This window comes from Miniopterus natalensis, chromosome 1 (assembly GCF_054644295.1).
Source record: "Miniopterus natalensis isolate mMinNat1 chromosome 1, mMinNat1.hap1, whole genome shotgun sequence".
NCBI lineage: Eukaryota > Metazoa > Chordata > Mammalia > Chiroptera > Miniopteridae > Miniopterus > Miniopterus natalensis.
In genome coordinates, this window is record NC_142081.1 from 136,843,808 (window position 1) to 136,862,825 (window position 19,018).

General features: G+C 40.4%; 1 protein-coding gene across 1 annotated transcript; it reads right to left on the reverse strand.

Moving 5' to 3' along the window:
* Positions 1-1,641: 1,641 nt before the first annotated feature.
* On the reverse strand, positions 1,642-19,018 carry LRIT3 (leucine rich repeat, Ig-like and transmembrane domains 3). The gene is made up of 4 exons (XM_016209457.2): positions 18,903-19,018; positions 15,601-16,073; positions 4,856-5,161; positions 1,642-2,807 (listed from the first exon to the last, which is right to left on the reverse strand). The coding sequence occupies exons 1-4, from the start codon at positions 19,016-19,018 to the stop codon at positions 1,642-1,644; spliced, it is 2,061 nt and encodes a 686-aa protein (XP_016064943.2).

The window sequence follows — 19,018 nt, forward strand, 5'->3', positions numbered from 1 at the left end:
GTCTGCACAAGGTATTTTTCTAAGAAATCCTAAGAATAAATATGAATTTAAAACTATTTGATTATTAAACAATGCACTCAGTAATGAAAGCACCAAGGACAAACAGGCAGGAAAGGAAGGGAAAGGGAGGGAAGGGGAGGGGAGGGGAGGGGAGGGGAGGGGAGGGGAGGGGAGGGGAGGGGAGGGGAGGGGAGGGGAGGGGAGGGGAGGGGAGGGGAGTAGATTATACAAAAAGTAGAAATTTAGGAGTTCCAAGCAGGCCACCCATCTGTATGCAGATTATGGCTAAACTATAATTCTTTTTTTCTTTTTAATGAGGAGTCATTTTAAATGAACAATATTTTTTCATTCTCCAGCTGCTTGTTTTATAATTTCCATAATGTGTTACATTAAAGCCAATCTGTTTCTTACACAAAATATAGTTTTTGCCTAGACCTTGCTTTTGAATATTTAAGGACTCCTGACACACCTTCATAAATCTGTTCTATACTCCAAAAGCTTTCAAAGGAATATAATCTTTAGTAAAGGTGGTGAACACTTTTTTTAAAAAAGCCACTAAATTTTACTTTTAAAGCCCCTTTCCTTTCTAGTCATGTGACTCACTCCAATTCAATTTCCCTGCTGTTTTTAACCTAGAAAGTTTCACCAAATGAATCCACCGAAGCCGCTCTTTCAGAATCCTCACATATCCTTTATTGAATCTAAAAAAAGGCTTTCAATGTTCTTTTCTTTATCCAGAAAGTCAAAATATAACATGTCAGAATATAAACAGTTTAGATGTGGTCCTTTGACTATCTGAGTGTCTTCTGACAAAGCAAAAGGGAGGAAAGAAGGAATGAGCAGAGAGAAGAAAAGAGGGAGGGAAGAAGAATAAATATCAAAATATTAAAGAAATGGTCTTTAAATGAGCACTTCAAAGGGCCTACACAGTCTGTTAGCAAATGTATTAGAATGAAACAATTAATATTTTTTAAATGGACTTACTATTTATCATGTCCTCTTTTTAAACTTATTTTTGTTAATATCCACATTTCTAAAGACAAGAAAATTTTCCTTACTTGCAGTATGGATACAACTATATAATATAATAATGCATAATAGTACCAAGAGGCTAGAGCCCTCTGTCTCCACTGGGTTGGATTTAACCTTAGTCAATGCAAAATTCTGTACTATTCCACTCTCGCCCACTAGGCAATGGCAGCAAATATCCGCAGCAAATGCCATAAAGCACTTCAGACGTGAATGAACATCAAGGCTTAGCTGGTTATACTAATCTTTCTTCACTGCCCCAAATCTAGCTTTTAAAAATTCAGACTTTACTTTTATACAACTATTTTTCACATGCATTTATTTTTAAGAACTAAAACATTACCCTAAAATATACTTCTAATTTGCAAAGCACTGCTTTAACATTTATTTCTATGTACATCTTCCACACAACAAAAGTCAAGATTATCTGTCCAGTTCAGAGGCCTGATGGTAGTTTTATTAAACACAATTAAAATCACTCCATTTGTGATTTTTATGGAGGATGCGAAAGTCTGTCTAAAAGTCACCCAAACAAAGAATCAAATACACCCTCAGATTCTTCATTTTTTGGAAGAAATTGTGTGGGCTCTTGTGTGCCTGAGCTATAAAACCTTAGCTGTAATACTCTGGTCCAGAGCCCTCACTTCTAAAAGTCACCTGAGACTCCACACATGACCCAGAACAAAGCAGCAATTTTTCTGAATCATCACTGTGCCTTCCGGTCCAAAGGTCCCCTATACTTTGAGACCTTGGGGACAGGGTTTCAAATTGGATATAAGTCTCTTCTGCCAAATCACCTTCCCAGAAGGATTCTGACTTCCATTGCAGCTTGCAAACTTTGTACAACAGGAAAAAAATCAGTGGCAAGGAAACAACGCAGGCAGTGCCGCTCACCACAATCAGCAAGGGCTCTTGAGAAGGGCCTTCTTCAGCTCTGTCGGTAGAAAAGGTGACACACTGGTCTTCCTGGGGAGGCACCCCTTTGGGACAGACACATGCTATGTATTGCCTCCCAGGCTCCAAGCCATCTATGGTTACTTGGTTCTTGCTGGAGTCCGCGTTCAGCAGCAGCAGGTCCTTTTCGCCGCGCTTGGAATACAACACGGTCACCTCAGAGTCATGCGAGGGGTTGACGGTGTCCCACCTCAAGGTCACACTCTCTTTGGTCTCACTGACCGCCCTGAGATTTTCTATTGTGGTGTTCGCCTCCATAGGCGCTGTTCGATCCAATAGTGCCAGCTCCTCTTTTTTACTTGCACCAGCTGGGGGAAGCTTACTTCCCCCCATCTCCACCTCCTTTAAATTTCTTTTCCCATCTGGATGGAGCTGGAGTGGCTGCCGGCTGGCCGTGGTGGTGCTTGTTGAAATTTTAGGGCTTAGAGCTGTGGTTGAAGAAACAGTGGAGAAGAAGAAAGGATGTGAGGAGAAGGAAACAGCAGAAGGAGGAGAGGAAGCAGAAATAGAAAGAAAAGTGGAAGAAGAGGCAGAGAAAGAAGAGGAGGAGGGAAGCCAGGGAGGTGACGATGACCCGCGTATGGATGGCGACCTTCTAGATCCTGGCTGGACCGCTCGCTCAGGGTGATCTCTGGCTCTTCTTTCAGAGGTGCCTGATGCTACCGTGGTTGTGACAAAACCTACCACTGTCACAGTAACCACGGCTTCTGACATCCCAGCCAAATTTTTGGCCTTACATTTGTAATCCCCAGCATCCTTGTACGAAATGCCTGTCAGGCTTATTATGGACCATCTGACTCCTTCCCTTGGAGATTCCTGAATTACTGGAATAAAAAAGTATATAACTCTGTGAGGGGGGGATAAAGGAAAAAAGCAACGTGCCAACTGAGAAAGAAGCAACTATTTGGTTCTACATGCACCCCTTTCCCATAAGCCAAGAGGGAAAGGGCACACAGCAAGTCCCTGATGGCAGGTGATGGTTCCGTAAAATGCCTACATGAAGGTCTAGGTCATGCCAGGTGCCCTGAGTATATGGGGAGTTGTATTTTTAAAAGACACGGTACTGTGAATTGGGAGACTTGATTTTAGTAAACTTTTGTCCACTAAGTAATATTTAATTTCAGACAAGTCAATTCGTGTCTTTAGGCCTCAGTTTCTGTACTTCTAACTGGGGGGGGGGGGCAAAAGCAGGGTAGAGAGGGTCAATGAGGGGAAAAGGGGACATCTGTAATACTTTTAACAAGAAAGATAAATTTAAAAAGAAAAAAATGATATGAAATTCAAATTTCAGTGTTCAAAATAAAATTCTGTTGGAACACAGCCACAGCCAATGTTTAAAAAGAAAAATATTAGGGGATAAGAAAGTGATCCCAAAGATCCCTTCCAATTTTAATTCACTGAAGTTTTATAAAATGTTTATCATAAGACTTTAATTAAATATTTCCCCAAGTACTTATTCATTTTAATGAAATGCTATCTATCTACAGAGGGTACAGCAGATCATTTTCTGGCATGGAGGGGTCATATTTTCAGTTCTCAAGCTTTCATTTTATATTTAGTTTATATAAACTAATAAACCATGGATTCTTTTACTTGCAGAATAATATATAGTTTTTTAAAAATTGGAATTTTACTTTCCTAAACACTTAAATCTAACATATTTCCATTCTGTCTTCACTTCTGAAGCTTTCTGAAGACTAATCATAAACTAAGTAGTATTTGAGGAGCCCCAAATTTAACTCACTACCTCAAGGTATGGTCCATTTACCATCTAGTTGTAGAGATATTAGGTTTGATTTTTTAAATTATTTCATCAGGTTTCATTATTTGAACCTTGATTTAATTTAATTTTTAAAAGTTTTAAGGATATATTGCTTTAATTATCAGAATACCACTATTGAAACTAAGGCCAAAGCACTGACTTGGTCATAATAGGATCTGAAAAGTCTATGAAACCAATATTTCTAAAATTATGCCTTTTGATTCATAATAATGTTAGCATGTAATTATTTAAAAAATCATTAAGCCCGGCTGGGTGTAGCTCAGCAGTTGAGCATTGACCTAGGATCCAGGCAATGGGGGTTCAATTCCTGGTCAGGGCACATGCCCAGGTTGTGGGCTTGATCAATGACTCTCTCATCATTGATATTTCTCTCTCTCTCTCTCCCTCTCCTTTCCTCTCTCTGAAATCAATAAAGATATATTTTTTTAAAAATTAAAAATCATTAAAAATGAGAAACTGGTATGAAAATCCCTTCTGAGGAAATTGTAATGGTTATACATTTTTATTTTTGTTTTTATTTCTTTTACTTTTTTTTAATTCTCACCTGAGGATATTTTTTCCATTCTTTTTCAGAAAGAGTAGAGGGTAGAGCAAGAGACAGAGAGATACGTTGATGTGAAAGAGACACATGGAGTGGTTGCCTCTGGCACAGGCCCCGACTGGGGCCAGGGGATCAAGCCTGCAACTGACATACATACCCTTGGCCAGAATCAAACCCGGGACCCTTCATTTTTTTGGCCAATGTTTTAACCATTGACCAAACCAGCTAGGGCTGGTTATGTATTTTAAAGTGAGCAGTATCCAGGAGGACACAGCAAGACAAAGGCTTTCTCTACAGTCATTCATGCACTGGATCATGTTGTTTTCTAAGAAAAAAATCAGATGCTCTAATTTCATCTATGTAGCTAGTCAGATAAACTGAGGAAAACATTAACCAATAAAATGAACCTTTCAAATCCCTTTTACCTAACAATCTTGGCATATTTTATTAGAATTAAGCAGCCAATTGCAAATCTTCCCAAAACATGAGATTAAATACAGATCTTTGAAAATTCTTTGTCTCAACATAGGCCTGAATTAGGAAAATACCTGTATAATTAACCGGTGAGCTGTCAGATCTGGTCCATGTGAGTTGTGGGGTGGGGTAGCCAGTGGCATCACACCGCAGCAGGACATTACTCCCCAGAGCAGACGTGATTTGGGTGGCCGAGGTCATCACCGATGGCTTCAGACACTGATCCAACTCAGCCCGCTGAAATGAAATCCCCGTCAGGCGCTCAGGCTCACTGCAGACCATCAGTGGATCAAGAAGTACTATGGCAGGGTCAGCAACTTTGGACACCTCGATCATTTTGGAAATGTGACAGTCGCAGAACCACGGGTTGTCCTGCAGACCTAAACCAGAGGGAGGAAAAGGCTGATAAAGGTTATTCTGATGGCTTCAGTTTACATCACAGCCTCTTGGAGAAGCAGGTGTCTGCACTGTCTCCCTAAAAACAGAAGTACTATGAGGGATGAAATCAAGTCACCTCTATCAGTTTTGCCCTGCAATCCAGCCACCAGAATGAACAAATCCTGTCAGTCCAGATCATTAATGGTCGTAGCTAACAGTCATTGAGCACCTACTCTGTCCTTTGTTCTAAGTACTTACCAGTATTATCTCACTTAATCCCAACAACCCTATGAGGAGGAGAGTATTATTATCCCCCTTTGAAAGATGAAGAAGCTAAAACACAGAGAAATCAAATAATTTGACCAAGGTCACATAGCTAACTATGTCAGAGCCAAGATTTGAATCCTAGTAGCACAGAATGCCATAAACACCATGATAGAGATATTCCTAGGGTGCTGTGAAAGATCCTATATTATAAGTATTAAAGGGTGCCGAGAGGCACCTAACTCAGCCTGCACTAGGTCATGGTGTGGGTGATCTGAAGGTATATTGAGGTAGTACAACTTCTGTGTAGCAAAAGCATTGGGTGAGATGCAGGCAATGTCAGGAGATAAGACTGGAAGATTGGTAGAGGTTAGAACATGGCTTGGCATAACTGTCATATGTGGTAGCCATGGAGGTGCAGTGTCCAAATCTCCCTTCAAGAGACAATCAGCAGCCAGGAACACAGTTGGCTGACAGCCTCTAGTTGCAAGTGCCTTCAGGATCTGCCTCTGCTCTCAGAGTTATTAGCTGAAATGTTTTGGCCTTCCAGGAGGCTGTCAGAGTGAGCTTAAAGGAAAGTGAGGAAAAGGCTACTGGAAACGAGAGGAAAAGGGACCCTTGTTATGGAGTGGCAGAAAGTTTAGCAACGCTGTCACCTGTGGTTAATATGGAAAGTAGAAAACATATTCAATAAATAAATGTTCTAGCTAAGGATGTTTCCACACAGACTGTTGAACTGCTGCTTGGTGTCTTCTTGCTGCTCATAATAAGATGTAAAGAAAAGATATCACCTAAAGGAAAATATGAAATATAAATATAGAATATTTTTCTATGTGAAAAAGCTAATATAAATATAAAGAAACAAAACCTGTTGGGTTCAATAATAAAACTGTTTCAGTATGGAGTTTCCTCAAAAAATTAAAAATGGAACTGCCTTATGACCCAGCGGTTCCACTTCTGGGTATATATCTGAAGAAACCCAAAACACTGATTAAACAGAAATGGTTCAATGACATGGAAGCATGGATCAGACTGACAAATCTCAGAGGGATGGGTGGAGGGGGAGAGATTAACCAAAGAACTTATATGCGTATATGCACAACCTAAGGATATGAACAATGGTGTGGAGAGGGACTGGGGAGGGGGGTGGGACGGGGTGGAATGGGTAATTGGGGAGAAAAAGGGACATCTGTAATATTTTGAACAAAAATTAAAAACTTTAAAAAAAAAGAAAAGAATATATGCACCTCTGTGTTCATTTCATCATTATTTACAATAGCCGAGATAAAGCAACACAAGTGCCTATCAATAGACCAGTACATAAAAAAGCTGTGGAGTGTGTACACACACGCACACACACACACACACACACACACACACACACACACACGATGGAATATTACTCGGCCATAAAAAATAATGTTATCTAATATTTGCAACAGCATGGACAGACCTAGAGGGTATTATGCTAAGTGAAATAAGCCAGACAGAGAAAAACAAATACCATATGATTTCACTTATAAGTGGAATCTAAAGAGCAAAATAAACGAACAAAACAGAAACAGACTCATATATACAGAGATCAGACTGATGGTTGCCAGAGAAGAGGTGGGGCTGGGGAACTGGGTGATAAAAGTGAAGGGATTAAGAAGTACAAATTGGCCCAGCCAGGCGTGGCTCAGCGGTTGAGCATCGACCTAGGATCCAGGAGATCGGGGTTCGATTCCCTGTCAGGGCACATGCCCGGGTTGCGGGCTAGGAAGCCAATCAATGACTCTCATCATTGATGTTTCTATCTCTCTCTCTTCCCCTCCTTTCCTTTGTCTGAAATCAATAAAGATATGTTTAAAAAAAAAAAAAAAAGTACAAATTGGTAGTTACAGAATTGTCATGAAGATGTAAAGAACAGCCTAGAGAATATAGTTAATAATATTGTAATAACTATATGGTGCCAGGTGGGTACTTGAGATATTGGGGGGACCACTTTGTAAAGTATATGATTGTCTAACCACTATGCTGTACACCTGAAACCAATACAAAATAATCTTGAATGTAAACTGTAATTGAAAAATTAAAAAAATAATAAAACTATTTTTTACTCTGAGCCTCTCCAAAATTCTCAAATTAAGAAAGAGCTTCAGAATGAAAATCATATCCAGAATGGGCGAGACTGTAAAAGCATTTGCTAAGATCTCAGAAGGATCTCAGATGGTGCTTCAGAGACTGCAGTCAGACAAAAGTCTCTGTAGTGATCTTACGGGTGATGGCCCATAGCAGCCTCCCATAAAGCCCGAGGTTGAAAGGATTTACCTCAGAAAGATTTCTGGTTATGGCTTTTTATGAATGGAGTGGATTATACAATGACTCCTAAGGAGAAAAGACAGATTTGCTATTTTTAAAAATTCTAATCATGGTGGAAGATTTAACTGTTCATCATAAATTCTAGATTTTAATTTATGCCTCTTTTATTATAACAGCACTTCATGACTTGTTCATATTCTTCTGCCAGTATCAGTGAAAGTTTACTGGGGTGTTTTTTAATCTTCTATCTTAGAGATTCCTTTTCTTCCCTGGTGAAGTACCTTAGGCTTCTTCCTCTTACATTTAGTCCTGTGAATCTATGACCAGTTCCCTGATATTAATTTGAATTCTACTCAGTCTGTCAACAGATATCAAATTCATTCTGTCATATAATAACTAATATGTGCAGAATACTTTATGCTTTCAAAACACTTGTTCTTCAGATTTTTTCTTTATAAGATAATAACAATACAAGTTTACAGTTATCAATTGCCTCCTATGTTGCAAAGACTGCACTTGTCAAGAATTGTAAAAGGACTGAGTTTTATCCTACTCTAAGGTGACCAACTCGTCCCAGTTCACCAATTTCATAGATGTTGGCAGAAGACACAAGACACCTGGTCAGGGATGAAGGACAGTTCATTACTCACAGCTCTGGAGGGAGACATTATCTTTATTAACTGGGCAGTAAGCATGCTGCTGTTTGCTCTGGAGGGAGACATACCTCTCCCTTCCAAAGCAAGCGGCTCTCTACACAGACATCCATGAAAAGACAGTTCAGGACAAAAGGCAGTGCCTGCCTCTGCTCAGAAAACACGCAGAGATGTGAGAGACCACGGAAAATTGTCTCCCAACAGTGCCATGCATGCTAAGGGATCTGTCTACCTCAATCCTGACCACAGGATGGATGGATGGATGATATTAGCATCATCCTCACTTTAAAGAAGAGAAAACCAGTGCTCCAGGAGGTTCAGGGGTCTGCCAGCTGGATGCCGTCAGGATTTGAACCTACCTATCCTGATCTTAAAGTTCTCATTTTCTACCACCACGTTTTTGTCCTACGTTGACCTCAGGGAGCCAGTGTGATTTTTCCAATTTCACACCAAAGGACAGGAAAGCACAAAGAGATCACTTTCTTGACTTTGTAAGTAGTCCTGAGTCCCACATGTTGAAGCCTCCTAATCTAATACTCCTTCTAGGGTAACTCATTCCCTCATCGCCTAAAAGCAGCTGGAGCCGCAGGTGGCAGTTATAAGTCCTGTTATTTACAAATAGCAAATGTCAAAGCGATACCTGGAGCACAAACGTCTATGGGGGAAAGATCAAAGAGCTATAACGTTAGCAGTTTCATTCATGCTTTGAAACTGTTATAAAATGTGTTAACAATGAAACAACATTCTTTTAAAAATTAATCCATCTTGTTATATCTAAAAGTTATATAAACCAGGAAAAAAATTTTAAATCTCTGAAGAACAAAGTATGTATTTATTCCAGCTTTGAAATATCTGAGGTCAAAGGTACAACTTTTAAAACCTGAATAACAGCAATCTAAGTGCTGAACATATTCATCGAGTGTTTTTTCTTCTGGGGACAAAGGTACAAGAACCCTCCAAAGTTAAAGTGTTACTTGTACTGCATTCCTTCAAAGCAACATACAAACCACAGTCACAGTTATTTGCATTAATTAATTTATTTTACTTGGCTATTCTTGGTGAGGGCCAAGTGGACTTTGCCTTATCGTTTTTCTAAAAGGGTAATGTTTTCCATGCATCTTAGTAGTAGGAATAAATGGGCTAATTTTTTGTGAAAAGTCAGCAATAAATTCCTGTACAACAGTTATTCTGCAAACTAAAGCTCTTTAAGGCGAAGACCATGCCTAAGTGAGCTCTGAGGCAGGGCGTTTAACAAGTCAAGGGGAGAAGAAAAGTATCTCAGCAAATGGTGCTGGAACACTGCACATCTGCCTTGAAAAATAAACCTCAATCCCCATTTCACACTATACTCGAAAACTATTTTGAGATGGATCACAGTCATAAGTATAAAAACTAAGGATCTAAAGTTAACACTATAAAGAAAGTAGGATATCTCTGTGACCTGTGGGTGAGCAAATATTTCCTACATGGGACACAGAGAGCACTTAACTATGAAAGGAAAAACTGATAAATCAGATGTCCTCAATATTTAAAACTTTCTTACCAAAGACACCATGAAGAAAATGAACAGACAAACCACAGACTTGAAGAAAATATTCATAATGCATATAACTGACAAAAGACTTGTATTCAATAATAAAAAAAGTAAAAGATAAACAATCTTAGAAAATTATAGAGGAATATACTATGGCCAATTAGCAAATTAAAACAAGGTCATTATCATTATAGATGTTCCTTGACTTGCAATGGGGTTACATCCTGCTAGACCCATGGTAGATTGTAAATATTGCAAGTCTAAAATGCATTTGCTACACCTAACCGACCAAACATCACAGCTTAGCCTAGCCTACCTTGACAGTGCTCAGGACATTCATGTTAGCCCACAGTGAATTATCTTGAGTTTCATCCCACAAGAAGCAGGAGACACAGATGGGCATTTTGTGGGCATTATAGGATGCAAAAACATAAGACAAAATATCCAAAAGACACTGACAGCACAGTACACTCTAGAGTAGTAGTTGTTGACCCCCGTGATCCCAGTGAGCTGAGGCTCACTGTCATTGCCCTGCATCCCAAAGGAGCATCATAATGCTAATCGCTAGCTTTGGAAACTCAAAATTTAAAATTTGAAATACAGTTTCTACTGAATTTGTATCACTTTTGCACCACGGTAAAGTTGAAAAACCGTAAGTTGAACCACTGTACTTCGGGCCATCGTGAGTCCAGGACCGCCTGTAGTCATGAGGGAAATGCAAACTTAATCACAGTGTGAAGCTGCCCCACCCACTCCACCCCCAAGCGGCTGAAATGGAAAAGGCGCTGTCCTGGTGACGAGATGGAGCAAGCAGACCGCTGTGCAGTGCTAGTGAGAGTGTGAAATGGTACAGCCTCTTTACAAGCGGGCAGTTTCTGAAAAAGTTATATATATGTAACATATAGATAAAACTATATATAGTTTTACACATATAACTATACTTAGTTATAGTTATAATTTAGTTATATAGTTATCCTATGACCTAGCAATTTCAATCCTAAGAATTTACCCAAGAGAAATCAAAATATATGCTACACCCCACCCCCAGGCCTTCACTGAAGCACTGTCTATGTCCATGAGTTATGCATATATGCATATAAGTTCTTTGGGGGATGGGGATGGGGTGGGGGGGGTCAATGGGGAAAAAAGGGAGACATCTGTAATACTTTTAACAATAAAGACAAATTAAAACATATATATATATATATGTTACAAGAGCTTTACACAAGAATGTAAATAGCAGCTTAATTCATAAAAGTTAACAAGTGGAAACAGCCCATGTGTCCAACAACAGGAGAAAGAATGAACAGTTGGTACATTCATAAAACTGAATAGGACTCACTGATGAGAACCTACCAACACACGGATGGGTCTCAGGAATACAATGCTGAGGGAAAGCAGCCAGGCACAAGAGTGTCTCTTACATGAGTCCATTTATATGGAATTTTAAGGCAAAGTTAACCAATGGGGAGAGAAATAAAAAGTGTTGCCCGGGGCGGGAGGAGATTGGCTGAGAAAGGGCACAGCGTGGGGGGGTGGGGGGGAGGGGAACATCCCGATAATGAAATTATCCTGTATCTTGATGAGGTAGGAGGATTTGTGGGAGTGCACACATATCATCATTTACCAAATTATACACTTAAGATCCACTGTATGCAAATTATACCTCAGTTCTTCAATTTAAAAAAAGTGTGCTACTCAGCAGTAAAAAAGAAGGAAATCTTACCCTTTGCAACTGTACGGATGGGCCTTTCATATGCTAAGTGAAATAAGCCAGTCAGAGAAAGACAAGTACCATATGATTTCACTCATATGTGGAATCTAATAAACAAAATTAACTAAAAAGCAAAATAGAAACAGACTCATAGATAAAGAGAGCAGACTGACAGCTGTCAGAGGGAAGGGGCGTTGCAGGGCTGGGTGAGAAAAGATGAAAAGATTAAGCAAAGAGAAAAAATCCTCATAGACACAGACAAGAGTATGGTGATGACCAGAGGAAAGGGGGGTGGGGGAGGCAGAAGAGGGTAAAGGGGGGATAAATGGTGATGGAAGGAGACTTGACTTGGGGTAGTGAACCCACAATGCAATATACAGATGATGGATTATAGAATTGTACACCTGGGACATGTAGTTTTATTAACCAATGTCACCCCAATTAAAAGTATAAATAAAGAAAAAAGTAAAGAATAAACGAATGATACCTCCGGAGATGGACTGTGAATTAGAAGCTTGACTGCCTCTTTATCAGCATGAAAAGGGATGGTGATGATTTCAGACCCACCTCATGGAGTTTTCCAGAGGCTGAGGGACCCCGGGAGTCCTCAGAAGGGCGCTTGGCAAGGAGTAAGCCAACTTTCTAGCAAAGCACAGGCATGCCCACAGGACTGGGGAGTTGAATTAAATTAATGCCATTTCAAAAATTCTGTGGAAGTACTTGGGCCGCGGCCCTTCAGGTGAACTTCATTCTGAACCGGAGAAGAGCCCATGCTTACAATGGAGCGACTTGGGTACCAGGAAAAAGCACCCAAAAGGCATTTTATAACTTCTACTGCGGGCCTTTCCCTCCAAGATACACAGCGCCAGGCCTTATGGAGTCTGCCTGTATAAATGTCTGCTTATTCTTGAGAAGGAGGCCATGGAAATTTACCTGTATTGCAAATCAAATATCGAATCTAGTTTCACAGTTAATTTAAATGTTTACCTGCAGGACACTAGTTTATGTTTTATGGATACACTAAAGGACGATTTTATGAAGTTGGAATTTTTACTCATATAGAAGAGGGAGGGAGTAATGGAAAAGCTCCTCCCCAAATTTTCATTATATAAATACACGATATAAAGACTCGGTAAAGTAATGTGTGTGGGAGGAAAGGGAGTCTGGTATTATTACATACGTACGTCAAATTACAAAGGAGAGAGGGAGAGCATGGGTCCTGCTGCCTAACAACCTGTACTAGTGTCTCAGCTCCAGCACTATGTGGTGAGTGAATGTGGGCAAGTGGCTTACTTCATGCCTCATTTCCTCATCTGTGAAATGAAAATGAACTGGTACTTACAACGGGGTTAATACGAGATGGGAAGAAGACATACCTGTAAAGTGTAAGAACTAGGCTTGGCCCTGAGCAAGCACTCCATCAATATTAACCATTACTGTTATTATTACAATTAGAACCTCTATCTGCTGACAATAATAAACACAGGACGGTAAAAATGAGATAAAAGCAGAACGCATCCCACTGGAATGGCATATGAGTGAATTCTCTGAGACGCCAGGAAAGATAGAATTGCTACAGTTAAACACTGAGTTCTAAAAACCTAGAACTGGTTCTCATCACCAAAGTTTAATGATGAAATCTGAAGACTCAAATATAATTAAAATGACAAGCCAAAGTAGGGAAGTCTTTCTGTATAAGACACTCCCATCTCGGTCCCAGCTGCTGTGGGTTATTGTTGATCTAAAATCATAACCTCAGAGGTGGTCCCCCTCATCTTCTGAAGAATTATAACATGAAAGATCTCACGTTTTCATTACAGTCCTGTGAGCAAGATGGGCCAGTCCTCCCATCTCCATTCTCCAGATGAGGAAACTGAGTTTTCTGTGTGTGACTCACGGCTTTGTTAGGCCAGCTGCCACCATGGCTGAACATGTTTCAGGATATCTTCTATTATTCATTATCATGATTCTATCATTATTTTTAAAGTAATGCATGATCATTACAGAACACTTTAAAAATATAAAAAAGTGAAAAGATGTCCCACCTCCCAAAGAGGAAGGTATTATAAAATACAGCTAGTGTATTTTTTCAGTCTTTTTCTTTGCCCATTCTAAAATAGTTATGATTATGCTATATGTACGATTACATATCCTGCCTCTGAAATTTAATGTTATACCAAAAGTATTTTCATGGTACTGCCTTTAAAGAACCTGCTTTTAAAGAATCTGAACCCTAAAACATAGATAAAGCTGTTTATCTCCATGGACAATAAAATTTCATAACCCTTTGCCATTTGATCTCTAAGTTGTCAAGCAAATTTAACTCACAAGTGAAAAATATTGATGTCCTATAAATGACTTCTTCAAGAGGTAATATTAGTAACTAATCATTCAAGAGCTATTGATAGCAACTTGTTAATTTGATTTTATTTTCTACTGTATATCTCCACTGGCTAATTCTATTAGAACCAAGAATTGCTTCCAAAGCAACATAGAAAAAATGTAGAGAAATAGAATCTCAATGTTTAAATTCAGACAATTTCTAGCTGTTAGACTTACTCACAAGGAGTACAAATTAGTGGCTAAAATAAATAAATACCACAGTATAGGCGTACATGGTGCCTCACAGTGTACATAATAAGGACTCCACAACTATTTTTAAACTAAATTCATGCCTTTTTTTCTAAACCATCCAATGATACTTCTTTTATTCTCTAATAAAAATGTTTCAAGGACAAGATAAGTAAGCAGTGGGCAAACGTGAAATAGCGATATAAGAAAAGCTTGTGATTTTGCCTTTTTGTATCGTGTTCTTATTACTCATGCTTTTAGTTTCATAAACACCAAAAAGCTTTCACCTTTCAACAAAAGCAGTGCTGAAACCATTTAAATGCTGCCAGAACATTTTCTTTGTTTATCAAAAAAAATCTCAGATTTATCTTTTTTTTGTACTTGACTTCAGCAAATATTTGATATGGTCATTAGGGATTCCTGGCACAAATTTAGCATCTAGTTGCTTCTCACAGCAAAAGGCTTATGTCATTTCACCAGCCAAACACTCATTAGTTCTTTCATTCTTCTTAGAAGTACAAGCTCTTCTGCAGCCCTGATGGGCATAGCTTACGAATTCACAACACAGCCTTACTGGGTGAACAAAAATGTTAGGAAATCAAACTGATTGAGCAAAGTCACAGGCTTGCATCTCCTAGGTAAGTATGAAAGGCCTCACGGCCCACAGATACGCCTGAGAACCGTCTCAGCTCACTGATTTCATTGGGCAGCCGCATTTCCTGGGCATTCACCATGTGCAGAGCACCATGCAAAGCACTGTGGGAAGACACGAAAAAAGAAGAGAGCGACTTTACTGGAGGGAGTTTACATTTTAAGAACCCAAGACAATACCCATAGAACCTAAACAAAGTCAAGATCGAAATACAGAAAGCTAATCACAGCTAAGCTAAGACCAAATCCATTAGGAGTCCTATTTGGGGCCAGTAAAAAAAACTAGAGTCTTCATCATTTCTTTTTAGATTAAGAAAACTCGGCAGCTGTCCTCCCTAACTAATTAAACCACTGCCACCTCATACAGGTGGCAATGCCCCTCTCACCCTCTGGGAGAGCCTGATGAAGGGCTGAAGGAGACCAGAGCAGAAGGTTGGCTATGGCAGAGGTGTGCTCAGAAGAACCGGGGTAGGTTGGTAGATTTTGTCACTCAGCTCCAGGCTCTATAATAGCAGCATTAGTCACACACACACACACACACACACACACACACACACACACACACACACTACCATTATACCTTACACAGGGTAGATGGGTAAATTGACCTAGGTCAACTGATAAAGTACTATTCCATTCATAGTGCAAGTATAGGGTAAGAAGCCAAATTCAATGAATATGAAAAGACTGGGCCACTGGAGGTATGCTGAGCAAATCATGTGGACCTGAGAGTGCAGAGGCTTGTGAGCTTACCAAGGATAATCCTCCTCAGAGGAAGGTTCGGGCTTCTGGACGATGGTGGAAGTGCGTGGGCCCAGCTCTCCAGGAATTCTGGCGGCAGTGTGCTTAGTCTGTTGCTTGATAAATCCAAGTAGGCGAGGCTCTTCAGGTACCTGACTGCCTCGTTTGGCACACTGGTGATTCTGTTATTGTGCAAGTCCAGGGTCCTTAGATGGGGCATGTCCAGCAGAGATGCCCAAGGGAAGGCAGCCAGGGAGTTCCCATCCAAGCGCAACTCATGCAGCTGCCTCAGGTTGTAAAAGCTGCTGGCCTCAAGGCTGGTGACCGAATTGTAGGTCACCCAGAGGTACCGGAGCTCCAGCAGGTAGTAGAAGGCCTCGGCGGGGATGCTGCGAATGACGGTCTTCTCTATGCGGAGCCTCACGGTGTCCACGGGGAAGTGCGTAGGGAACTCGTTCATGTCCAGGTCATTACATAGCACCGACCTAGTGTCACAACAAGAGCAGTGGGAGGAAACCTGCTTTCTGAGACCCATTTGAAAAAAACAATATTTACCTGCACCAATTTTTCATTCCATACTGGTTTTCACAAAATATTTGTTCAGCCTGGCTGACCTATTCATTAATAATTTGTCATCACCATCTTCTTCCAGGTTGAACCATATGAAATGGTCATTTCTGTAGGTTGAAAATGACCAAATATACGCAATGTCATGTGGTTCAACCTAATATTGATGAAGCTCTTTATGAGTCAGGCCTGTGCAACACATATCACATCCATTACCTTGCTTAATTGTCAAACAGCCTTAGGAGGTGGATATTGGGTGACAGGTAAAGCCACCAGCTCTGGAGTCAGGCTGATCATGGCTCAGATCTAAGCTCTGCCACCTCTTTTGTGGCAGAGTCAATCCTCACCAGTTGTTCAACTTCATTTTCCCATATAGCACTGTTAGGATGTTTCATTGAAACAGATGTAAATTTTGCACACTCCTGACACATAATAAGCACTCCATGGGTGCCTGCTATTTTTACCATCAGCCTTATTTTTACAGCTAAAATAACTGAGGCCTGCCAACATTAGGTAACTTCCCAAGATCACGTAGCTAGTGGGTTACACAACCACCTTGCAAAGCCACTCTGTCCATCTCCAAAGGGCACACTTAACCTCTTTACAAAATGGCCCGTTTTTAAAGAATCCCCTGTTGAAGCTATAAATTGATCCCTTGAAGGAAGGAAGGAAGGAAGGAAGGAAGGAAGGAAGGAAGGAAGGAAGGAAGGAAGGAAGGAAGGGAGGGAGGGAGGGAGGGAGGGAGGGAGGGAGGGAGGGAGGGAGGGAGGGAGGGAGGGAGGGAGGGAGGGAGGGAGGGAGGGAGGGAGGGAGGGAGGACAAGTTTCACACTAGATGCTTAAAGCTGAGCTCTATTTTAACAATGTGACTTGTGCACTGCTTCCAGCCCAAGGACTAAACCAGAAACTGCGAGTTTATTTCATTCACCGCTCACTAAATTATGTGACCTTGAACAGGTCACATTGTGATCTTGCTTAGTGGCACGTGTAAAACAGGCATAGAAAAATAAGCCTGTCCCATGTGTGAGTGCAAAGTATGAAGAGTCAGAGAATTTAGATGCATTTTAACTTGGAGAAAGATCTATTTCTCTCCCATTGTGTAATCATTCCCACTGGATTGCTGAAAATGAACAATGAAATGTTTTGCAAAGCATGATCTAAATTTTAATACGTTATCCATGCAGTAAACAGAAATGACAAAACAGCCATTCGGTGAAACATATCACATTAAGTCAGGTAGCTTTCAAGGCAGCCTATAACGTACAGAGCTGTACAAGCCGCACAGAGCTGTGATGCACTGCCAGCCTCTCCTGTCTGTGGCTTCAGGGGGAAGCCACAGGAAGCACCAGAATCCTCTAGGGACACCTCCGACTCTTCACCTCTATTCTCTATCACAAATTTCAGTGCTACTTTAGACCAGAATGATCCAGTTTCTACTCATTAAGGTAGCATTCCAGTGTAATGGAAAAAAGCCTGGACTGGAAGCTGAAAGACCCAGTGTCTTTTTACTAACCAGTCACTATCAACTGAGTGTTATGACCATGCACAAGTCATTTAGCTTCTGTATGGGTTCAATTCTTCATTTATAAAATAACAGCAGTAGAGCTAGATTATTTCTAGAGCTCTTGCCAAGAATAGTACACTATGGCTTTCAGAAAATCCATCCATAATGGGCCACCAGGGAGAAGAAAACATTTCTGTGATTATTTCTTGAGTACCCTGGCCTGAGTCATTAACTGCTGCATAGCTTTTGCCAAGTAAGCCTTTAATTTATTACATTGTCCTAAACCACCACTGAGTCCCTCAAAAATATACCAAAGAGTTGATGAAGTTCAGTTTATAGAATAAAAAGACAAATGACTCAATAATATGTTTTAATTTCTACTAATTAGTTTAAAGCTGTAGAACATAAATTGAGCGACACTTTTAACAAATTACTTTAGGAGGCACACTGTTCAAAATAACCTCTAAAGTTATAAGACCATCAACCAAGTCACACACAAAAATCTGGTTTTGTCATTAAACATCCTCTCAAAAAAAAAAAAATCACGGCCTATCCTGTTTAGCTAATAAGGGTTCCTTTTTGCATTTAACTTCTATCTCGAAGGACTCATGTATGTTATGAGTATGTCATTTCTTTCACTTCACAGGAAGATGCCAGAGCAGCCCAGAGGTTAAAGAGCTTCTCCAGGCCCTCCAGTGTCTGCCGCTGACAGAGTTGATCTGTATCTTCCAAACCCCTTTCTTTTCTCCAATATCCCAAAATGAAAATTCTAAGGATGAACGTCTGTAATCTCACTCTGTGGTCTTCCTGTCTACTTTCTAAGGTCTGTCCAGCTGGCGTGAGTAATCCTCAAATGAAAGAGAAAACTCAGAAAGCAAATGACCCGGGCATGCCCAGCATCCTGCTGGGCCCTGCTTCCCACAATCAGGCCGAGCTGGCCGCACACATTTCAGCTTGTCCTCCTGAAATGAACGTTTTCTGAACACAAGTGCAATGAATATTTTTGTAACACAGAATGTGTTTGGGTGTCTCAAATAATTCAAGGGGCTTTTAAGAGCTAAACTGCTCGAGGTAAAAACAATGGAGTTAGCAACCAGTATCAACACAATTACATTAAAGCTTTTGTAAATTCAACCTTCTCTCCTCTGACTTCTGATCAACAGTTTGCTTTCAAAAGAAGGCGGATGGTGGATCCCTTTTTCTCAGAATCATTAGAAAACTTAGTAGCCAGGAGAGGAGCCTACCTTGAGCCCGTGCCGTCGTTTCTGCCGTGATAATCGCAGGTGCACCGTGAAGGACACGAACAGCTCACTCCTTCCAAAAAGCTAAGCACAACGCCCAGACATGCTAAGAGATGCAT